Source organism: Manacus candei, unplaced genomic scaffold (genome assembly GCF_025592945.1).
Source record: "Manacus candei isolate 608988 ecotype Guabito, Panama unplaced genomic scaffold, ASM2559294v1 h1tg000018l, whole genome shotgun sequence".
In the NCBI taxonomy this organism is placed as follows: Eukaryota; Metazoa; Chordata; class Aves; order Passeriformes; family Pipridae; genus Manacus; species Manacus candei.
The window spans coordinates 10,103,985-10,129,270 of NW_026138066.1; the positions used below are offsets into that span (position 1 = coordinate 10,103,985).

Here is a 25,286-nt window from a genome sequence, read left to right on the forward strand (position 1 = left end):
CTCTATTCCCCAGCCATTCGCAGTAACAGTTGGAAACTAGAAATCAAAGAAGTTTGACAAATGGCTTCAACTAAGCAGAAGATGTGCTGAGGAGAAGATAGACAGGAAAACAGAGAACAGCTTTTGCCCTTTATAGCCACAGCAACTGAAAGTAAATTGTACTTATGAGTGCTTGCTTAACATGTATTTATCTTATTGCTGGTGCTGCAGGAGCAGATCATTTGTGTTCTGTGTCTAAGAAATGGCTTTCCCTGTTTTGTCCCCCATCTGCATCAGAGAGATGGTTAGGATCCCTGTTCCCCTTGACCAGCCATGTATCTTCAGAGCTTCTACATTTTACCTCTTTATGCCTTTTCTGCAAAAAGTGTCATAATTTAAAATTTCGTTGTCTTAGGTTGTTTGACATTGTATTATTTTTTAACTAGAAAGCTGTCATCAAAACAGAACTATAGTAGGACTATCACCTTTCCTGTTGCTTACAAACCTTTCAAGCTGCACGCCAAAGCTTTATAAGGCTGAGGACTGTAAAACCTCTTGCCCATCTTTTTGAGGCTCACGGAGAGAAGAGCTGCTGTGGTTGTTCCTAGGAGGGAGGTGTCAGTGATTCCCTAAGGGTCTCATTACATTACTCCAGTGCTGAATGGGCCCGGGGTTTATCAGTTGCATAAGCAACTGTTGCATAAGCCCCAGGCAATTACAGCAATGTCCCCTGAGGAGTTTGTGCTGTCTCCCTTCAGCCCGCAGCCAGGAAGGCAGCCCTGCCTTGGCAAACCTATTCAAACAGTTCACAAGCCTCAGGCAGCTCAAAGCCACATGCTGGCCACTCCTAATTAGAGAGGAGAAAAAGGAAGACTATTTTTGACCAACATAGTGATTTAGCATATTCCTCCGTGTCCTGGGGAGACAGGCCATTTGGCAAATGAGAGGGAAGACATCAAAGCTGTATGATGCATTATTTACCATGTACTTCTCATCACCACAGAGGCTGGATTTACCTGTGCAATCAGCTGATGAAACAGCGTTAAACAGCAGCATCATACTGAAATGTCAACACTTCAACTCTGATGCTGCTGATACGAGAGGTTCCAGAAAAAGTTGAACAATTTTCATACTTTTAATGTTTGGGAGATTAGCTAACAGATTTAGGATGCTGCTTTCCTGGTCTGCACTGGCAATACACAGAAGTCACCCTACTGCCAGTGCCTGCTGACTGCCTTTGCCTAAAGAAAGCTCTTACCATAACGAATATAGAGGAAACAAGTTGTTTTTTGATTCACTATAGCTTCAGAGGTGAATTCATCTCCCATAACTTTAGTTATCAAAAAGTCAGCCATCTAGTAAAAGTGAGTCACTTATGCACTGTCTACAGCAACTGGAAGAATTTATCAATTCTCAAGATAAATATTTGAGACAGAAGGTGAACAGTCCTCAGAGGATGGCTCTTTGCCTCCTCTTGCTACATGATATAATCCACTGGTTAAGTTCTTTGAAGAAAAGTCCCCTTTGCATAGTTGTCAAATCCATAAATTGTTTTTTCTGGCTGATCTGAAATGTCCCACTAATGACTGTGTCATCTTTGAGATGGTAAGAGTCAGGACTAGGATAGATGAGTGGGACAAAAATCACACCACATAAATTTAAATATTTTTAATTTTCTGTTTTCTGTATGTTACCTGTGGAGATGCAAGATGTGGGCAAAGCTAAAAACTTTTTTCTTTTTCTTCAGTAGTACTTTACTTGATACCAATTATTGTGGTCTTTGCCTTTATTACCTGTTGATCTATACCTGAAGTCACTGTAGATTCTTGTATTAAAAAATATACTTATAACAATATTAACCTAGACTTCTGCCATAATACACCAACAATTATCTCTTTTCTTTCCAGTGAGGTAATTGATCTACTTTGTTGTTAACCATAACAGAAGCCCTTGCCATCCCAACTCAGCGCAATTTTCCTTTGAGGCTGTGAAACTGAGGTCATGACTTACAACAGGGGAATTACTCGCTTTCATATCCCTTACAAATGCCAAGAGAAACTCTGTCTTCAGCTGGGATAATTTGCTAATTGATAATTTGTAGACTGCAAAATCTATGGGTAAGAGGAAGAAAATGAACTCTGGGAATATTGAGGTGGGCCTCCTTGCTGTACACGGCACTGTGTGGGTAAGCCACATCATGTCTCTTTGGTAGTTTGGAACCACAAAACCTGTACCATTGGTGAAATGAAATCTTGGCTCCCAGAATGAACTTCAGGATGCACTGAAAAAGAAAGACATTCCTCCTCCTATCTGCAGCCAATAGGCCATGCTAAGGCTTGCTAAGAACGCAGGGCAGTGGCTGTGCATGAGGGGACAGGATACAGTGTGCTGCTTTTCCTTTTCATCCCGCGCACCCGACGCAGCTGTGTTTATGAATGTGTCATGAATGTAAAAAGAATAATTGCTTGAAAATAACATGGACTCTAAATATCTAGTATTTTACAATAAATTCTGTTATGACTGAATGCAAGATGGAAAGTTTTGTAATGGTAGGTCAGCTAATCGCAAATGAGTCAGTGACTTCTTTTTCCCTACAGTGAAGAGACTATTGAAAGACAATATTTTTAAAGTACTCATTTGCCCCTGCCTGACTATTAACTCACCCAATGAAGCATCTATTCAGCCTTGTTGGAGTGTCCAAAGCATAGCCATCTGGGCGGATGCCTGCCCATGCTGCCTGAATCACCTTTCACACTCTACATCCGGTTTAATGAAGAGTGCTTAAGCATGCTGAACTCAAAACACTGGGGCCTAGTGATCTTTGCCAGATATAAAAGCGACATTTGTTGGAGGGCTCTTGACAGGAAATTACCATTTTCTGGGTTAACTCACACTTGTTGCTACTGCTGCTGTTAGACAGACAAGAAGCCCTTTAAGTCTGGGAGACTTTGAGCAGATTATTGTTAAGGCCTTTCCCAAAAAAGTAAAATTAATTCAATTTCTTTTAGTATTATTTTAGAAAATATGATGATAAATATGTCCTCCCATATACTGAAGGCTGAGTTTCTGCAGTGTGTGAATGGAGAATAATCTCTTTATCCTTATCCTCAACTCACCAACAATTTATGAGTGGAGGTGAAAGGTGTCTCTGTCCAAAGAGCAAAATATTTTCCTTATGAATGTGTCTCTGACTTTACATTGCATTAGCTCACACTTTTGCTGAATGCTGTAAATTAATGTTGTATGTTAGCCACTACTTTCGGGCTTGAAAATAACTCATACCAGAAGCTGCACCAGTTGTGAAGAGCCGGCTATAAATTATGTTCAAAAAATATGTTTAAAATCTCATTAAATGACATAATCTAAACTATTGACTGTGTCTTTATAACCCTTAATTTGACCCTTTTCTCCATAAATTGAACCTTATTGAATCTCTTAAATAGGTTAGGCGAAACTTCCAAGTCCATCTGAGTGATTTTGTTGCTTTTGGGAGTGGCATTTGGAGCCCTAAAAAAAATGCTATTTGTAATTATTTAAAGAGAAGTTAAGACATCTGTTTCCTGTTGCATTCAATACATAATTACTTCAATTACATGCTAGCAATCTCAAGTCCGTTATGAAGCTTTACAGTTTGGAACAATGACTCTTGTTGCATGGGTGAGATTTGGACAGTGTTTTTGTCTTTCTGTCATTACCAGCTGTTTGTTGACAAAGTGGTTATTGGGAAGGGTTTATTATTCTTACTGCATTGCTATAGTCATGGGTTTATAATGTGTATGTGCTGGGGAGTTAAGAACTTTTTGCCCTCTTTTTTTTTTTTCTGAAGTAGATGGGCCAGAACAACACGAATGGACACTAAAGTGTTGACTCTGTCTGGGAGAGGATTTCTTTGGCTTCCCCACGGTAACAAAAACCAGTTACTACTGTCTTCCAGTACTGCTCTCATGTAAATCCTGCTGCAGAGGCATATGAAGGGAAATGAAGACATGACTGAGTAGAATTTTGGCATACAATGTTTTACAGAGAAATGGAGCTGCTGCACCCCTGGGAAGTTATGTGAGACCACTGCAGTCTACAGAGCAGTTTAGGAGAGTCAGAGTACAAATACAGCTAAAGTCCCTTTAACTATGGTCCAAATACTGTGTTCTGGGCCTCTGAGTAGTACAGACCCAATCTACTGCATAACACCAGTCTGTACTACTGCAGCATTTTCCAGACTGTGGAAGTAAACTATGGTCTTCATAAATACAGGCAAAAAACAAACAAACAAACAAACAAACAAACAAGCAGCTTGTCTTTAAGTAGGAACTGCATCACAAGGAACAAAACAAGAAACATTACTATGCTACTCTGTTGAGTTCCTGCACCTGAGATAGACCATTTGGAGGTGGTTGTCCCATTTTTGGAAGTGGCAAAGGAGAAAAGGTAAAATGAGGCTGTGTTTAGTGCGGCATCTAGGAGTGATTCTCAGATCTAGGTGGCCGATGTGGCTGCTTCTTGACTGAGTCCCTCCTATCTACTCTCAGGTTTGCACAGAAAGGGTGGATGGGAGCTCCAGCTCCATCAGGCTCCCTGCTCAACACAACTGAGGGAACGGGATGTTTGCACGCTCCTCAGACTACGCCTGCCCTGCAGTGCACATGGAGCCCTTGCATAACTCCTGTGTATCTCCAGAGTATCTGTCACAACAGAAACTAAACAGATGGCAACACTTAACTCTGGAAAAGAGGTGACAGGAAGGACGTGAGAGCAGTGATGCAGATCTATAATGTCTTGAATGGCAAGAGTAGATAAATAGGGAATGAGTATTCCCTATTTCTCGTCACACCAAAAATCCTTAGGGCACCCAATGCAGTCATAACAGACTTAAAATTAACAAGAGAATGTACGTTTCGTGCAACCCATTGCGAAGTCTCTATGTACAAAATCGCTCAAAGACAGGGTAATGTAGAGTGGTTTGCTACAAAATACATCAGTCCAGCTGCTGCTTCCTACTCAGGATGTCCCTAGGCCAGCTCTTGCCAAACACAGCATAGCTGTGCCAGTGAAAGGACCAATTTCTACTTACCCTGCTTCTAAGACTTTTCCTCCACACATTCTAGTAAATGCTAGAGAGAAGACGTGGATAAATGGACCCCAGTATGTTTCACTACAGCTACACATTAGAGTACTCAAAAAAGATACTGTATGTTTGCTGTTTTTCATACTGCATGCACAGTGATGCACATTCATACGATGTGCATCTGTATATATTACCAGATATATTAAAATGTACACTGATGCAGATCTCTCTAGTTATCCTTCAGACTAAAAGTGCTAGCCTTGAAATCTACAAAGAAAAATGACTGTTGTGTTAAAGGAAAAGGTAGAATGATACGAATTGAAATATTTGTGGATCATCTGATAGAGGATTAAGACCTGTCTAACCAGTGTGAACCTCGCAGACAAAGCTGTACTCAGAAGCCAGTCGAGCCTACATCGTGGAGGTGGATTAGGTAGTGACATTGGGAAGGGGTTACCTTTGAAGGATGTACCTCTCTGCTAAGGTCAAGATAGGTTGATTAGACCGCTCAGTGGCTTTTAGACAGAGTTTTTGCCTGTTTTTTACCCTGGCACCTGGTACCTAAAACTGCAGAGACAGAGAATTGATGAAATATGGTGTTGGTATAGATGTGTTTGTGTGCAGACATGAAATGGTCCCCTTCTATATGATGATGGAGTATCATCAGAGTATTGTATGCACTTCTGCACTATGGCTTAGAGAACTAGGCAGTAACAGATCAATCTGTAAACTGTTTTCATTTGTGTGTCGGGCTCCTGGCCAGTAAGCCAAGTCAAGAAATGAACAATCAGGCCTGGAATTACAAGGAAGGAACTGTTCTGAGAACTATTCACAGATGCTGATGAAAGAAAAAAAAATTCAGATTAAGACCAAGGTTTGAACAGACTGTTTCTGTCACAAAAAGAGTCTTAGCCATCAGTGGAAATTAGTCAGCCTATACTTCCAGACCCCCACCTGCATTTTTTGAGAGCCATACATAGTAAAAGATGTGTGACTTCTTCCCCAACACAGCCTCACTCTAAAGATTCCAACAACAAACCCAAAAACCTCGAAGTAGCTGATAAAACCTGGAGTATGTCACTCTCTTCCACAGAAAGAGCTTGGACATGGTGCTCTTCAAGACCAAATGAGTAGTTTATAGTGGCAGTCTACAATCCACCTCAATTACATGTTGCCTGTTTTGGCTCAGCCCCCTTCTGGGACAAGGTCTCTCCCTGAATCCATGTTTGCAGAGGAGAATTTACACCCTCCGCATACATTTATTTTTTTTCTTAGGGGTTAACCCCTAGACACTGTCCTAAAGAGAATGATAGACTAAAGTTGAGCCAGAGTTCTATATTTGGCCTGAATGTAGATTATAACAAAGAGTTCTTTTTAAGAGTCATGGTCAATGCCTCCTCTTCTCAACTGATTATACTACCACCAGCTATACACATTGCAACTCCTCTGGCTTCAGTATAGGGGCAACTCTTGATATATTCATTGTAAATTTGGCTTCCTGTATTTTTATTTTGCAACATCACAAGTCCTACTGCAATTCCTTGCACCATATTCCCTTCAGAAAGACTGCTAGAAAAAGTGTAGTTCCCTAACAGCTTATTAGGAACATCTTATGAACTTTTTTTGGTAAAAAGTAGCTAATAAAGGATTTATTATCAGAGCAGGAATCTTATAGAAGATAATTTAGCTTTAAAAAGACTGTCAGCAAATTCTATATCAAACCATTAGACTTTTAGATCATTTTTTGAAAGTAAGGTTTCAGCTTGTATCTCCTGTCAGTGCAGAACAAGCACATTGATAGGGGTTTGGTAGCTGTGTCCTGCTGTGCAATTCCATCTCAGTTTACAAGCAGCATGAGAAAGAATATGCTAAATACAAACTGAAATCACTTTCCTCTCGAGTGTGATCATTAAAGCATATCTGTTCTTCATATGTTCAGGACAGTTCAAGGACTAGCAAGAGAGGAAAAAATGATCTATGATCTGACATCTGCACTTGTAGAGACAGCCTACTACAATATGAAAAATATTTGCCTGATTTCAGTGTATGTTACTGTTTGCATACAACATGTTAACCAGGATATGAGTAAATTAAAAATGTGTTGATCTTGATTTGCTTTACTTATTTCTTGAGATAACAGGGTAAGGCCTGTACTGAAAAAAGAAGGAATACAAACCTATCATAGGACTCTGTACTTAAATGACCACTCACTGTTCTTATTGAAGATTCAGAAGCTGCAAAACCCCTTAAACAACTACTCTTCATACAGTCCAATAGACTAGGTACTACACATGGGTGAGAAGTTGTAGCTTATCCTTTCCATAAACTAAGCAGCCATTGCTGAGCTGGTCCAAATGAGCATGTTGGGTTCTTACAGACAATCTTACCAGCAGATCTTATAAAGCTTTAAGGAGATCAATACCATTATTCTTATCTTACAGCTAGGGAAAATGAAGCATAAAAAGGAGATCTGACTACTCTAAGATCATGTGGCAGACCAATAACAAAGACCTGAATGAGAGGCAGGCTTCATGTGCTCTAGTTCAAAGCATTACCAAATTCATATCTTTGCATCTGGTATGAAACTGTTCCAGTCCGGTGATGATAGCTGAGCCTGGCAGTCCCTAATATACTTGTATAAATTTCCAGTAGATACAGGGTAAGTGGTGCCATGTGGGTGGAGTATCCTAATGCCTTCACCCCCTCCCTGTATCCACCTTTTGCAAATCTTCCAGCAGAGAGCCCAGAGAGCAGCTGCCTACACCGTGGAAGCACCAGCTGCATGAGGTACTAAAGCCCTCCTACAGTGGCACTACTTTTGAACTATTGCCAGATCTCATCTTCAGTCTTAATCTGTGCTGGTTCCTACTGGCTCAGTTTTGTGAAGTGAAAGAGTTACTGACATAATTTCTCAGCATTATAGCAGGAGACTATAGCATAGAGATTAAACAAAACCTCTGCAGTGGTGTCCTGAAGTTGTTCAAACTATTTGCAGAACTCACTAATTTGGCAAATTCCTAAACATGAGTATTCTCAAAAGCAGAGACTCCAGAAGATTCTACTACATCCTCTACGTCTTCAGCTGTACGCAAATACTTTCATTTCTTTTTAAGAATCTCTTGCTGCTCCCAACATCTAAGAATCATGCAACTAGTTATACTCATTTTTGCTTTAGCTACTCCTTAAAACAGAAACACTTTCCATGATCCAGTCTGCTGGATTTTAGGGTTAGTACTTTATATTCACAATCTAAGGCTACTTCTGATCTCCACCAAAACGAAAAAAAATATCTAGGTAATATAAGAAAATAAAAAAATTAGGAGCCTTTAATGATTAGACTGATGACAGCTTATTGATTCAGATAGCCTATAGGTTGATAAATTTACAAACAGAAATTTACTTCAAATGTTATAAATATCAACAAATAATAATTGCAACTTACCTGTGAAGAGCTTCTGTGGTAAGCTGAGTAGTGAAGTGGTCCAGAAATAGCAGAATCATGTGGTAAGGATGGATACTGACTCTGCATTGGATGGGGATGCTGGTTGCTATAGCTACCATAGTTGTAACTTCCTGTGTATCTAAAATACATTAAAAAAGACTTCTTATGTGCACAATAATTGTATTCCAACTAATAATTCCAGAACTTTTATGAAACATACAGTTGCAGTTTTTTGGAATAAGAGAATGATTTTTTAAATCTTTTTTAAAAAGATATTTCCCAGGTCAGATGGGAAGCAGATGCCACTTAGTGAAACTACGTGTCTAACACAACAACAGAGAGACTCAGTATGTTTCTGTGACTAATTTTAAACTGTAGACTCAGTTGTGCACTTTCTAAGGAGGAAGCATCTTTCCCTTTTATTGTTATTTTAGTGCCATGTTCCTAGTAAATTGCTATCCAGGCTGAGGAAGTATAGTAAGCTTTGACTTAAAGAACTGTACTGAGTTCAGCTATCTCCTTGCACCGTGGTCAGATGTTCCTTTTTTGGGAGGCAGAGGGGTGTATTAGTTTGAATCTGAAACGTACAACATACAGCTTTAGCACAGCCAGCTCAGTAACAGAGTGGGATGTGAGGCTGGAGAACTTGTCTACTTTCTTTTTTGATTCTCAACCTCCTGTCTAGGAACAGCCAGGGAAAAGGAAGGAGCAGTTTCTGTAGTTATAGAAAACTGCAGGGTCAGTGTTTGTTGACCACCATTATTTAGACCATTCACTAGCAGAAGGTGTGTGGACACTTTCTGCAATTTCCCCATCTTTGTGTAGCCATGTGAACATTTGATCTTTGCTGACTTTTGGAAAAGTTGATTCACCTAGATTAAAATGTTTCCTTAAATCACCATAATCAGTCAAACACCAGAGGCAAGAGATTCCTTTAGGAACAATGAATTCTCACACATATACACACATTTGTACTGCCTTACTGTAGTCTGTTCCAATTCTTGCATCCTGTTATCTCCTGAACCTCCCTGCTGCTCTATTTCTGTCTCCACCAAACAGTCAAATTGCTGGATAAGAGAAGTGTTCCATAACTCCATATTCAGTTTTTTACCAGTAAGGACTTAGCAGTGACTTTCAAACAGATATCTAAACCTAATCACATCCAAGAGGGAAGAAGATGTACAGTTCAAATTAATCTACTGCTACCTTCCAAACAGTATAGAATCTTCCACCCTGGGAAAGCACTTCTACAAAGTTAAGGAGTATGCAGTGAGACTGAGGAACTCAGTGAAGCCTTTTGAACCTCTTGCATCATAGCAGCACTTGGGCATTTGCTAATCTTGCTGTATGCCTGGCCCTTTTCCACCTATTATTTTGTGATTGTTTCTTTTTAGTTATGGATAACTACGAGTTATAAACTCAGATGTGGATGGCACAGAAGTGTTGCTTGATGAAAAAAGCACTGAGAGACTTAGTCTGAGTGTCTGAAGTATTTCAAGATCAAATAATGTTACATATATTTATAATTATTTTAATATATATAGTTGTTTTAATTTTAAATCTGTAATTATTTTAATTGAGAGCCTTGAGCAAATTTTGGTGATGGAGACAGGATTAGAATATTATAGTGAAAATGTGCCCATTTCTCCAGTCTTTGATGGTTTTTTGTCCACAGGTTAACAGTAGTCATTGAATCATTAAGGTTGGAAGGGACTTGTAGAATTTGTTTAGTCTAACCCCTCTGCTCAAAGCAGGGTCAGCTAGAGCAGGCTGCCCAGGATTGTGTCCAGAGCAACCTGCTCCAATGTTTGATCACACAGTAAAACAAGGAGGGTTTTTGTTTATGTTTAAACAGAATTTCTTGTATTTCTAGTTGTGGCTGTTGCCTCTTGGCCTGTCACTAAATACCACTAAGGAGAATCTGTCTCCATCTTCCTTACATCCCCCAGAAGGTATTTATACACATTGATAAGACCCTCCTTGAGCCTTCTGTGTCTGATGCTAAATAGTCTCAGCTTTCTCAGCCTCTCTGCTATGGCAGATAGTTCATTCCCATAATCATCAAGTGGCCCTTTTCTGGACTTACTCCAGTATACCTATGTCTGTCTTGTACTGGAGAGCACAGAATTGGATCCAGATGTAGTCTCAGGAGTGCTGACCAGAGGAGAAGGATCACCTCTCCTGAGACATGGTATAGTAGGGTTGTTCTTTTGGCACATCTAGCTTTTGGGATAAAACATGGCATAGGAAAACAGAAATCAGAAGAAATCTATTGAAACCTTCTGTTTTAGAAAATATCCTCTAGGCCTACTGTGGTTTTAAATAGAATTAAATGAGATTATAAAACTAAGACATAATATAATTATACAACAGCAACAACAGCCAAAGAATTATGATACCAATATCTCTGCAGTACAGACTCACTGCATCAAGAAATAGCTTTCCATTGTATTTCAAAAAAATGCCTAAGTTCATCCAAAACCTACAAAAAAACCCCAAAACAAAACAAACCCCAAGCCACTGGGAAGTGACTTACCCGTGTTCTTCTCTGTGGGGATAAACAGGTATCCGGTGTGTGACAGATGAAGAGGGTACATGTGGACTTCGCATGCAGGGCAGCTGCTGGGAATTTTCAGCAGGTGACCCAGCAGCTGTTGTCACAGTGTAGGTGAGTGACCATGTGTAGGATTGCATAGCCCCTGTAGACAAACAAATATTAAAGGAACAGAGTTAACATTGGCTGCCATCCACAGAGGTGTCATTCTTTGAGAGGATGACAGGAAAACAAGTTAACAGGCAATAATGATGGAAAGGGCATCAACCAAAGTGAACAAACCAGTCATATCTTAGGCATAAGTAAAAATACATTTCAATCATTTGGAGTGTGCAAAGATCCAGAAGTGTGAAACATATATGGGATGGCTCACACTGTGAACTTTCAGTATGGTGTTGAAATAATTCTTCAGAAAAAAAAAAAACCAAAACAAACCTGGATGGAACTCAGAAAAACACCAGTGTTAAGATTTCTCAGGCATGATACACCAAACCCTGAGGTCTCTTTCATACCTCCTGGACTGAGGCAGGAGGTATGATCAGAACAGTGAAGGATTAGAAAAAAATGGGTGTTGCGCAAATAAATGTCTTGATTCCTTTTGCAGTTTGTACCTGTTCCACCCTTGTAGAGGAACCACCTGTACCAGCCCTTGTAGTGGAACCACCTGTACCAGCCCTTGTAGTGGCAACACTAAAAAGATCTCCAAATTATAACAAGTATATAGACAGAAATTGCCTGGCCTTTTCCTTCCTGCAAATAATATTTCTTTTTTTTTTCCTTCTTTTTTTTTTGTGGCAGCAGGGACTGGAGTTAATTTCTTTTTTCATGTAGAGTGTTTGTGGGAAGAGCAAAGAGCAAAGAAGTGGGTTTTCCATTTTGCTTAGAAGGTGCTGAGTTTTTTAATCATCCTGATCCCTTCCAGGCAGGAACTCCAGTTTCACGAGCCAGCTGCTGAGAAACCTTTGTCCTTTGCACACACCCCTTTCACTCAGGAGGTTGACAGATCCATTGTTCCAGTATAACATAGCTCTCGCTGGAGGTCATGACCATACTGGCTGAGATTACCCTGTAAATGACTACCAGAACACTGAATTTAGCCCAATGTGAACACAAGTTTGGGGGTCTCTGGGCACTCTTGACTCTTTTTCATCAGCTAAAAGGAATTGCAGGAGGTGACTAGTTTTTTTTTCAGTATGGATTCTAGGACTTCCTGTAGTATCAAAGGGCGTAATTCAGAGGGGGAAGTGATTATACTACCAGGTCTGTGCCCACTCCATGGCTTTGGGGAATGAAAAGCCTATCTTAGCTGTGCATAATTTTCCTCAGGTATGTGTGATTTTATTTGGCAAAATCAGGCAAATATTTTTTTTAAATGGGAAATGCTTAATTCTGGGACTGAATGAAGGCATTTTGAGCTCCACAAGGTAAGTCCAGCTTGAAATATTTCAGCAGGGTGTGATTTGTTGCTCTTATAATAGACATCCTTGGATGTACTATGGCCAAGAGTGTTTGTGATAGGTCTGTTTTCACATGCTTGCATTTTCTGCCACAGACTTGTATTTTCAGTCTTTCATGTCCTCCTGTTGCAGAGGACCATTGAGATCCCTGAGACCAAAGATAATCCAGCCCATCACTGTTGCTGGGGGTATAAGCAGTCATGGTTCCTTGAGTTGAGGAAATTATTTAAGGAAGCCTGCCTTTGCTAAAAAAGTTTATGTGGAAGGGGCCACAACTTCTTATGTGGTCACCAAATATCCTCATTTGAAAACAAGAGAAAAACTGTTTTGAAATTATCAACAACTTGTCTACAGAATATTTTTATGAAACATTCCAATTTCAAAAGGTCAACATATTTTTCGGGTGTTATCTTCCAGAAGAAAATCTGAAACTTTTTTCAAAACAGACCTAAATTCAAAAGGCAAAACAAAGAGAAAAGAAAGAAGGAGAATGAAGATGGTGAAAAAAACCCAGATACTTATTTTTAGGTAACATTATTTTTGGGGACGGTTTTTTTTACTTTTTTTTTCACTTTACCATAAAACACAAATTTACTTTGACCGGATTTTATTTTTTCCCCAGAAAGAAATTGACCATTAATCCAAAAATCTCATGACCTTCCTACCTCTAACACAAAGAGTAATAAAAGGGCCAAAAGATCCTTTGCATTTTATCTAATATTGTATTCAATATGCCTGTGTCCCAGTCCTTGATGATTAATTTCCTCAGCTAGTCACAGAATTGAACTCCAGGAGATGAAGTCTCTTTTAGATATGACTGAACCCAACTGAACTGCTTTTTTGAAATAAGCAAAAACAATAGCGATTGAGCAACAATTTGCTCTGCTTTGTGTTCTGAACATGCAGGATTTGATTAAAATAGGGAAATTCATTTATTATCACTCCTTTTTCTTTTCTCTTTGAAAAAAAAAAAAAAAAAGAGTGATTTTGGGGATACTAACCAAGAGGTCATCTGACCTGCAGGGGAGCCAAATATAAATGGAACTGCTCTTAGTCCAACAATGGCCCTGTTGTTATTGGTGCCATCATGTACACCAGTGCACAAAACCCCCAAAAGTTGCTTCATGGTGCTGCATTTTTTATCTGCTTTATGCTGGAGTAAATGACCATGAAAGTACAAGTGAGAACTCACAGCACTGTGTACTATGTCTCGTAGTAAGCAGTACTGTCAACCTCAAGCAATCAGAAATCCAGAGTCAGACCCCCCTTCTGTCCTCCCACAATGAACAGATTACCTTACCTATCAGCTTTAGAAAAACACAAGCCCTTCCATTTGAAGGGGAGAATTGCCTTTTGAAGTTGGAACCCTTGACTTTTACACTCTGCAGCTATTAGAATTGAACTGATTGTTGGAGAAGAGCTGATGTTCTCAAATACTTGTATAAGTCCAGGAGCTAAAGCTTTACGAAAAAAACCCAGAAATTTGTTCTACTCATACACACAAATACAAGAAGTGGTAGCTTCTTGTAGCACTCCCAGATCTTTAACACCTAGCCTGGACTTGGAAAAACAGTGACCCTTAATGACCATTGCTGACCTGAAGACTGATTTTAAGCATATATTTTTTGAAACTGAACAGTAAACTCCATAGTTTAATAACACATTAGGAACTACTTACTATTCAGAGTTAATTCTGTGCCATCTAAAAATGATTACATTGGTAAATGAGTAATAAAAGCTTTAAGAGGGGCTTTAAGAGAGAGCAGCATAGTCAGCCATACCATTATCAATTTTATTACAATATTGTTGCAGTTTGAATAATCATTAATCTGGCCTTTGTGATTTAGAAAGGATGAAGACTAATTAGCCTTTTAAATGTCTAGTAACCTAACAAAAAGTTTTAAATAAAATGTTAGCAATGCCATGCCAGATGCTCTGCCACAGAATGTGATACAGAGCATTTACCTTTCTTTTGCTCAGTATCATGTAATTGCAACAGTTTAATTTGGTTTTGCACTGACCACTGACTGAAGGTAAAGAGGTTAAAATGCAAGTTTAATAGTTAACTTTTATTGCTAATTCCAAAAACAAGAAAGAGTTAATGATACCTTAAACTGGGGGACTGAAAGCTAATGGTAACCAATGGAACTAGTTCTCAAGATGTGCAAAGCATTTGCAGAGTTTTACATTTACCTCATAAAAGACAGGGATGAAAACCAATACTTTAAATACACCTTTCCAGAACAGAGGTTCCTGTTCCAAAATATTCTTTGTATTAATGCCACAGATCTATATATAAAATAGGTTTAGCATATGCAATGCATCTTCAGCACTCCTATTTTAAAGTATAGCAATTTCCTATATCTGAGACACAGTTGTTATTCCATATTGTTTTATGTGAATGAACAGTGCATTCCATGGTGTAATGGTTAGCAAACTAAAAAGGTGATCAGTTCATCTACATGATGAACATGGGAAACAGAGGTATTATCCATTGCCCAAATTATGAACAAGAAATAGCTGCCTACTCATATTTAATCTCAACCAGACCACTACTTGCATCGACAAGTTTGGTTTGTGCTAGGCAAAAATTTTTACACTCACAGAAGTGAGACTGCACCAGACGGCAAGAGTAAAACCCAATTCAACCCAATAAAATTTTTTAAAACAATGTAAAAATAATCAGAAATAGTTTTCTTGCCTAAAAAGTTCTGATGTGGGAAAAACTACATCAAGTTCTACTGCTGTACTGTGGGAGTAGGTTCTTCCACAATTGTCCCCAAACCATCTTGTTTCTGGCTTGAGACTTCACACTAGCAGACCTTGGCCTTAGCAGGACATACTAACATACTTAAATCCATAAGTAAAGATCAGGTTCAAAACCCTCTGAGCAACCTGTATGTGCATAAATGGGACATTTATGTCATATGGGACCCAAATGAGAGGCATCCCAGTCTCCTTGGCTGATGTAGTTGCCAAGGCACTCTCCATGATGTTTGAAAAGTCATGGCAGTCAGGGGAAGTCCCAGGTGACTGGAAAAGGGGAAACATTGTACTGATCTTTAAAAAGGGTAGAAAGGAGGACCCTGAGAACTACTGACCTGTCAGCCTTACCTCTGTGCCTGGGAAGATCATGGAACACATCCTCCTGGGAGCTATGCTAAGACACATGGAGGACAAGGAGGTAATTTGGGACAACCAGCACAACTTCACCAAGGGCAAGCCCTGCATGACCAATCTAATGGCCTTCTATGATGAAGTGATTGTATCACTGGAGAAGGGAAAGGTTACAGATGTCATTTATCTGTCATTTATCTTTCTGTAAAGCCTTTGGCATAGTCTCCCACTACATCCTTTTCTCTAAATTGGAGAGAGATGGATTTGATAAGTGGACTGCTATGTGGATAAGAAAGTGGTTGGACAATTGCATCTAGAGAGTAGTGGTCAACAGCTCTGAGTCCCGATGCACATCAGTGACAAGTGGTGTCCCTCAGGGGTCCTTACTGGGATCAGTGTTCTTTAATATCTTAATGACACAGATAAAGGGATTGAGTGCACCCTCAGCAAATTCGCAGATGACTCCAAGCTAAATGGTGCAGTTGACACACCTGAAAGATGGGATGCCATCCAGAGGACCTGGACAAGCTCGAGAAATGGGACCATGGGATTCTCATGAGGTTTAACAAGACCAAGCACAAGGTGCTGCACCTGGGTTGGGGCAAACATCTCCATCAGTATCAACAGTATCAACATAGGCTGGGGGATGAACGGATGGAGAGCAGCTCTGCTGAGAAGGACTTGGAGTTGCTGGTAAATGAGAGGCTGGACTTGAGCTGGCGATGTGTGCTCACAGCCCAGAAAGCCAATTGCATCCTGGGCTGTATGAAAAACAGCACAACCAGCAGGGCAAGGTAGGTGATTCTGCACCTCTGCTCTGCTCTGGTGAGACCCCACCTGGAGCCTTGCATTCAGCTGTGGGGTCCCCAGCACAGGAAGGACATCGGCCTGTTGGAGCAAGTCCAGAGGAAGGTCACCAAGACGACTAGAGGGATGGAGCACCTCTCCAGTGAGGAAAGGTTGAGAGAACTGGGTTTGTTCAGCCTGGAAAAGAGAAGGCTTCAGGGTAACCTAATTGTGCTCTATGGTGAACTTGCCACTGGCTACCGCAAGAGAGGAGCCCCGAAGAGGAGATACAAGGACTCCCTGAAACAACATCTCAGCCTTGGCCATATCTGGCCATATCTGGCCATCATCACGGGTTTACTCTGGTCTCCAATCGGGAGGTCTGCAGACACACCATCTATAACGCTGCTGCTTCCTTTGAGAACACACGCAGGATCACTCTTGAGGAGAAAAGACAGCGCAGAAAGAACCATGTCTTGCCAATACCATCTAAGGAGCCTTTCTGCTGTGCCTTTTGCAACCAGACGTGTCTATCTCACATTGGCCTTTTCAGCCACCAGCACACTTGTAGCAAATGTGGGTAGAGCCCTTCCCAAATCTTAGTTCACGAATCCTAGCCATGATGATGATGACAGCCCTGTGTCATACTAACTTCTGGTTCTACACAACGATCTCACTGGACCACAATGCCTACAGACCAAATTACCTGCAAAATCAATGTTTCAACAAAAGTCACAGATATACACCACCTCCACTGTTGACTGATCTAAACCTATGTGATCACCTGCCATGTCTGGGAATCATTTGTCTCTCATCTAACTGTCCTGGGCGTAATACCATCCTATTTCCCTCCTACAAATGTATTATCTTCAGCAGTGAGAAAACCTTAAGTTGTGATGTAGGGACAAATGTTTTTAAATCTCTTTCCACCACAATTATGCATTGTGTTTCCCTGTGGCGCCTTTGAAAACATGAAAAATATTTTTCAGAAAGATTTATTAGTTGTCCAGCCACTGCCAAATTCTCTAGTGTGGTAAATCATCATTTTATGACATTTTTCTAGAAGATTTTGTAACTTTTCCAGTACATCACAAAAGCGAGAGTTTCCACATTCTGGTTATACACCCTTTTCACTGAGGAGCAGCAAAGCTGGAATTTCACTGCCTGAAATGCTTTCTGAAAGTTTCTTTCCATGAATTAAGAAAACACACTCTTTTGTTCATACGATCAGACTGTCCTGCCCACATCCAAAAGGTAATGAGTTTTACATTAGAGTAAAGAGGATGATGGCCATTTATACAACCCAAAGAAGAAGCTAGTTTTATGCTTATTGTTTTCTGTCAAGCCATCCTTTAAGTGCAGATTTTTTAAATCTGTGGGCCCACCAGAATACAACAACGTCATGAATTGCCATAATAGAGTATAAAACTGAAAATAGGCTTCAAACATGTAATTTCTAGTCTCTAACATTGACAGATGAAATTCATCAGCGATATGTAAAACATTCCCAAGAGAAACTTGCACAGCTATTTAAACATATTTGGGTGTGAAATGCATTGAAAGATACCCATCTGTCACTTTACCCTGTAGGAATTCCTGAGTCAGTATTGAATTAGGATTTTGAAAATCTCACAAAACCTAATACATGGCACATTTCCTTCAAATGCATAAAATATCCAAACACCATATCTTTTTCCTGATAGACTGTACATCATGTTTGGATACAGTGAGAACAGATTTCTGGTTTAGGAAGGGTTCTCATATCTTGCAAGCCAGCACATCATCTTCTCGAGCTCAATATCAGGTCACCAAGTGCAAAAGCCACCTTCAAGTAGATTTAGTTGCCTAAGCTTACCTACCTGTAGTAGCTGTTATGCCACCATACTCTGGGGACTGATTGCTGATGGGTGATGGGGCAGAGGGCACTTCCACTGAGGTGGCAGATTTAGCGGGGGAGAACGGCGCCGGGGAGGGAGTTGGAGGAGCTGCTTCACTCAGAATAATTTCTTCTCGTATTTCTGCTGCAGAATGAGAGAGAAATCATAAAACATAGCTAAAGGTAGACTCAGGGAACACTGAGAAACTAAAAAGAAATATTAATTCAAGCAGTTAAGTTCCATAGAGTGTAAGAAATACATAGCAGAAACCACAAATCTTTGAAAGAAGTACTTCTGTAACATTCAGCATTACAACCTTCAATGTACATAAGACTTCTTAAAGGAAAGTACCATTTTTGCTATTGTATGGATAGGAAACTCATGCATGGACAGCTTAAGGCTTATATTCCTGTATTGTACTATTACATATCTGAAATTAGGAGTCCACTCTGAGTTAGGTGCTCCTACACCTTCTAGTGACATGGGAAAGAAACAGGAATCTCCAGGGGATTCCAGTGGTTTTTGTCACAATCCTCTTTCTTTGTTGACTAAAGAGGATGACATCCTGAATGGTTTAACTGCTAAAGGCATGTGGAAAATATGCAAGGATAAGCAACTTGTTTGTTAAAAATCCAAGAGGCTATGGTAGAGCAGTGAATTAAATTCAAGTCTTTCACCACATAGAAGATATTACTCTAATCACTGAAATGTTCCTCTTCCCATAAATCTACAAGCTGACAAATTAAGCCACAGCTAAAATGGAAAATGAAGCTTTCCAAAGGTGACAGAGAGGTTTAACTTGACAAAATTAATGGGAGATTCAAGGAGGGAAGATCACTGAGGACCCCTCATCACAAGGGATTGCCCAGAGTAGAAAGACTAAAGGAAATCTCTGCTTGCTTCTGTTCTGGCAAGGCAGTGTAGAGTGGAGCAGGACTCAGAATCTCCTTCCATACAGGCACTCAGAACATAAGTGTACCAGAAACAATAGCTCTGGGGTTTGTCTTTTCTCACTTCTGATATCTCTTCCTCTTATTTAGACTGGTAAAAATCCACTGATATCAGTGAATTTATTAACACTGGGTCCACTGAAATGCAGTAATCAATTAGACAGAATAACTGAGGTAAAAGTTTCAGTACAAAAACTTCTTAGTGAAACACTGACTGAGTGCTTAGGAATGGGATTTCAGACATCCAGAGTGACATTGGGAGACAGGCAGATCTCTTCCAGAATGTGTTAACCAGGGATGCCTCCCAAATGATTTATTTCACATCACGATCGAACTGAAAACCACCTTGCTCCTATATAAGCCTCAGTGGGTTAGACAAGGATAAAGAAATACCCCCATATAGAAAATAGAGAAACCAATGGAATAAAACAACATGATTAATAAAAGAACAAACTCACCTGTGCTTCCTTCTCCTTTCATTGCCCTCATTAGCTCATTAGCTTTCTCCTGACAATGGAGTGATTCTAGCAGGTACAATACGTAGTCATCAAACATCAAGTGAATAAGGTGAAACGACCCTGGTAATAAAGTGAAAAAACAAAAAAGCCATTGACTGTCTCAATACACTCATTAAACCAATTATTACCGTGCTCAACACAAACAGTACTGGGTAGGACTGCCTCCATATGTTACTGCCACTGAAGTATCTCTCTTACTGGAGGCAGGAGAGGTCAAAATAAAACTGGTGAGTAGTAAACCCTGTTCATTCCTGGATTTATACAGGCTTCTACAACCAATTGTGGTCTAGGGTGCAAGAAAGTCACCTAACTGAAAGCTGGAACTTGACAGATTTTTCTTCTCCTACATTAGCATTGAATGACAATTTTGACACTTGCACTACAGTGAAATGGTTTTGTTTTATCTAAAGGATCAGATATTATAATTATTTGTCAGAAGTAGAATCCCAAACTGGCTGCCTTAGCAACACACCCTGGTATGAATTTTCTGAACTACCTGTGCCAAAGAAATGAGAGACTAATCAATAGGAAGGTAGAAGCAACCTTCCAAATCTCTTGATGGTATCTCCCCAGTGCAGTATCTGCCAAGCATGGAGACAATAGCAGCAACTGCAGATGTCTCAAAGGAAAAGATTTGTGCCAAAGCTTTGCTCTGTCATAGTTCTTCTACTGAAGAAGTGCTACGCTACCATTTCCTAATTATCAGTTTGAATCATAGCAGCATAACATCTGGCCTGTTTCTGTGCTTAACTATGGAGATGCCCTTGATACTGCCTCTTAACTGCCATTACGGGAATGTGAAAAACTTAAAAACTTAAGAAATTAAGGGAAGAGTATGGGCAAAAGAATATGCGGGGTATGGAGTCAAAAAAGTACTTTGAAAATCCATAGTGAAAGGAGATTATATGGATAGCTATCTGCCACAAATCCTCAAGTAAGATTTGAATACAGATGGAGAACTTGCTAATGTTGTTAGGAGGAAGGACTGGGTGATACTATGGACTAGAGTAATGGAAATGAAGTTTAATAGCATGCCGTAAGAAGTCCTGCACTTGGAGATTTATATCATCCCCTGGTTTATATAATTCCTTATAGAAACAGAAGTATTAATACTGTTGCACAAGGCACTGGTGAACCTCACTTAGAACATTGCATATAACTCTAGTCACCCATGTTCAAGAGAAATTAGTACAAGTAGAAACTGGTATGGAGAAGGTTACCAGAAGGGTGTGATCAACAAATAATAGATTTTAAATGACAAAAATGCACAGTTGGCTTTATTTTGCAGAGAGGAAGTGAGTTGCTTCCCATAATTTATAAAGAAGGGTGCATATCAGGTATGGTGAAGAAATGTTTGCCCTAGAGCACAAATAGCCACAGGAAAAAAAGGATATGTAAGAAGAGAGCATAGATACATTTCAGGGAAAAGTAAGAGGAGCAAAGCATCAGAGCTGAGATATTGTGTGGTGCCCTCCTGAACAGACCAACACCCATCTGCAGGAGAGGACTGACAAGTATCAAGTTGGAGTTGAGTCAGTTTGTGCAATAGATGCCATGATGTGAAGTACCTGTAATGGCTCCAAACAGAACTTTCTCATCCAATGGGGTTTTATACTTGCATGGATTATTATATGTTCATCTAAGTTACTAAATAACTCTGACAAGTGCAGATACAGTCAGGTTAACATAACAGCCTGTCTGGCTGCTAGCTTAAACTAAGAGAAAGATCATCAGCAGAGCTGGAAACAGCGATCAACTACTGCCAGACAAAAAAACCCCAAAAGAAACCCCTCATCTGGATGTATTCCTTTGGAAATTCCATTACTACATTAGAGAAGAAATACTTCCATGAGAAAAAGATCAAACAAGTTCCAAATACAATCAAATTTCATAGTGACTGGTTTCTTCACAGCAAAGGTTTATCTCGATACACCAGCTTTCATCACAACGAAGCATAGCTGCTCCTACTCTGACTTCTGTACTCAAACATACTGTTGAAGGGCAGAAGTGGCTTGAAAGACCCTATATCCTTATTTAAATCTAACTGGCAATTCAGCTTTCAAGGCACTGAGTACAGACTTTTTCTTTGTCACTTGGATGGTCTTTGTGTTTCATTCTCTCAGTCCAGGCCTGTGTGGCTTCTGTCGTCACTGGTATGAGCTGAGCACACACCCTGGGAGGTTGCCACTGGGCCTCTGTGCTCTTGGGCAAGGCAGCACAGAAAAAGGACACAGTCACTGCAACACCTTTGCAATGAGCAGGAAATCTTTGGCTGCTGGTGAACCTGAAGCATCCAGTTCTTCATTTGTTTCATGTGACTACACAAATCAAAATGGTAACAAGTTTTCCCAGCCTTTCAAGGGTAAATAGCGGGGGATCTGCACTTAACTACTGCAGAGAACATGTTTTTAGAAATTTTTTTAGCTCAAAGTCTTGTTAAATAAAATACTATTCAATTAAGCAGCGCAATAAAGACAGTAGACATGGCTGATCACCTTGTTATTGACCTAGAATTTCCCCAGTGGAAACCTAGATTATCAAGAATCTCCACAAAATGCTCAGTCTTCTTCTGAATAGAGTTTTTCAGCTGAAAGTTTCTGTTTACTCTAGTGCAATTACTACCAACAGGTATTTTCAAGGCAAAACAAACAAACAAACAAACAAAAAAAACCAAAACAGGACAAAATGCTGGCAAACTTCATGTGGTGATATAAAACTCAAGGTGTTTAGTATTTTCTGTCAAACTCCTTACTCAGCTTTAATTAAAAATAAAAATAAAGTAAGGAAACCTGCTTGTAGTTTCATAAAAACACTTTGAAGTGTGAACCCTAAACCACTGTGATGATAGCAAGCAAATGACAGGAACCCAAGATCTGCTATTTTAAAAAATGTGTTTGCTTTCGGGGGGTCTAATGCTTTATTTTGAAGACTCGATGTTGGCAATACTGAATGCAGCACTTAAAAACACTCCAGTGCCCTTGTCACTCTTTTGAATTTCTCTCTTCCTCTCCTATTATTTCTCCCACTGTGTATTTTTAAACTCTGCAGAGAGTTTTTGAGCCCGGAGTTTGTGTGAAAGACACCAAACAAACAAGTTTTTCCTACTGAATGAATGCAATATTTTTACATTTTTAAATGGGTTGAATTAAATATAAGCTATAGACTGAAACCAATATCAGGGCATGCATTTCAGCCTCACAGTGAATGGCTATTCAGCACGATGTACCATAGTTTATTCTGTGTTTGCAATCTACTGTTTCTCCTGTGGAACTCTAGTTCTTTCAAGTGTATCTTTAAATACTGAAATAGATCCAGCTGTGGCTGGCAAACCAATTACTTCTTTAGGAAAAGGTAAGAAGTTATTCAAGAGATTGTAGTTACAATGATAAATAGTATTTGGCTCTGATTTTCAGGAGTTAACAGAAACTATGGCAGTGATTACCCAGCTAAGGCATAGTAAGCATCAGCAACTATTAAGGGACACAGCAATTACATGTAACTAGCAAAACAACAGTGAGATTTCCAGGGCAAAATCATGGAGCTTCTATTACTAATTAGTTACTTTATACACTGGATGCATTACCCAAACAGTGCCACCAACTGTGCCTTTGATATGCATAGGCAGGAAGAAGGGAGGGAGGGAGGCAGGCAGAGAGAAAAAGAGAGAGGGAGCAAGAGAGAGAAGCTTTTTTCTTCTGCCAGGGATTGTTTCAACCTGCCCATGCCACCGCTCTTAAAAGCTCTGCAGAATCAAATGTCTGTGCCAGTCACTCCAGTGCCAGATATTCCAACTCCCTTGGTGGTCTAAGCACCGAAATCTGACAGGTGAAAAAGAATTATCTTTGATTTTATTTTTGAAAAGATTTCTGAATTTGACGAAAATCACAAACTATCTCAGCTTCACACTGAGCATGATAATTTGGTTTCTTCAAACTCTTGAGTCGGCTGCCAAATTGAAAAGCAGTTATTGATCCTGTTCTAATTATAATCACATGCCCACGAATAACATGTCGGCTATGGCCAATCCATTCTTTTCCAGACTGTAGTTACATACAAACATATCAAAATAATGTTCAAAGGTGTGTGTCCATACAAGAAGACGACTCATGCATTTGTACACACAAATATACCCAGTGAACCCAAAACACAAACAAAACCCCAAACCCTACAAACTCAGCTGAACAGTTAAAGATCTCAAAAAAAAGAGACAAATTCAAATGCCAAAGTTTTAAGGAGACAACAGGTAAGTTATTTTGGTAAATATGATATATTATACTGTGGTGCATCTCAAACTTGAAACAACAAATTTTCTTCTCATTTTCTCACTATATAGCAAGTTCATAAATATTTCCACTAATAAGTAAGAAGTCACAGCTGAAGATCACTGTACAGACCGTCAAGACAACTAGTGGTCTAATGACTATTTAGATAATCCCCATTTGATTAAAGATGTTTTGGTGAATGTTACTCTGAAACAAGAGGATGCTTGATTAGGTTACAAACATCTCCTGAACACAAACAAAAATAATGTTGTAATGTGCAATCAGTAGCAATAATGAATCCTTAGGAGCAGTTTAAAGTCAGCATTTCATGAGCAACAATATAATCTCAACACTGCACTAACACAGAATGTTTTTTCATTTGTTGTCTACCGGTGTCTTTCACAGGTCGGGACTGTGCCTGCCCAGAGAAGTGCTGCAACCCAAGGTTCTAGAAAAGGAGATTCAGCATTTATTCAGTACTCATGCAAAGAGATTTTTGAACACTAGGAGAAAGTATACTGTCAAGCAGTACCAGCTATTTTTATGCCCACAATAAAAGAAAAGACGCAGTGACTTAAGGAGCAAATGAGTCCTAAAGGAGGTGGAAAATAGATGTGATAGGATATTGGTGCTGAAAACACAAGTTAGCAGATGGAAATTGTAATCACCTTGGGAACACCCCCTATCCTAATGTCTAATGATGACTCACTAATATCTGCTTGGAAAAGTCTTCTGCAATGGGAATGAAAGCAGTTTCAGGTTAAAATATAAATAATTTATATACAAATATATAGTATATATACCATAAATATATATTATAAATATATAAATATATAATACAAATATCATATTGTGCTATCTGACAGTATCTGAATTTCTGTTAGGTGGTCCTAAAAGCATCAAGGACTTCAAAGCTCAGCTGGCAGAAATCCTTGCACTTGTTCAATTCAGTGCCCATATAAAATCATTCTCTACTGATCTTCTACTAACATATTCAGATAAATGTACCACAAAAACCATCCCTCACATAAAATCTAGTCCCAATCGACTGTGAATGTTCACATCCATGACACAGCAGTCTAAACATTCTTGCTTTTAACTGATTTTAATCTGAACTGTTTGTATCCCAGGACAAAGCCCCATTTAAAGCTCTGTAGAAAAGCAAGATGCTTTTTCATTTAAAAAGTAAAAATCTATTTTTCCATCCTGACTGACACCTTAAAAATTGTAAGAGAATCTGTCCAGGTTATGGAAGCGCACTTGTTTTGCAAAGACTGGTTTC

The 25,286-nt window shown here is 39.5% G+C and overlaps 1 protein-coding gene and 1 long non-coding RNA gene across 2 annotated transcripts in view; one reads left to right on the forward strand and one right to left on the reverse strand.

The window, feature by feature from the left end:
• Nucleotides 1-25,286, reverse strand: part of RFX4 (regulatory factor X4) — an 89,984-nt gene that overhangs the window by 2,038 nt on the left and 62,660 nt on the right. Inside the window, exons 14-17 of the mRNA XM_051784372.1 lie at nucleotides 19,683-19,802; nucleotides 18,257-18,418; nucleotides 11,020-11,182; nucleotides 8,484-8,622 (exon numbers count right to left, since the gene is read on the reverse strand). Coding sequence (XP_051640332.1) covers nucleotides 8,484-8,622; nucleotides 11,020-11,182; nucleotides 18,257-18,418; nucleotides 19,683-19,802 — 584 coding nt within the window. The remainder of the gene's footprint in view (nucleotides 1-8,483; nucleotides 8,623-11,019; nucleotides 11,183-18,256; nucleotides 18,419-19,682; nucleotides 19,803-25,286) is intronic.
• On the forward strand, nucleotides 12,097-24,681 carry LOC127469733 (uncharacterized). Its single transcript, XR_007904045.1, has 3 exons — nucleotides 12,097-12,363; nucleotides 21,866-22,077; nucleotides 24,410-24,681. It is a non-coding gene; the product is annotated as an uncharacterized LOC127469733 (long non-coding RNA).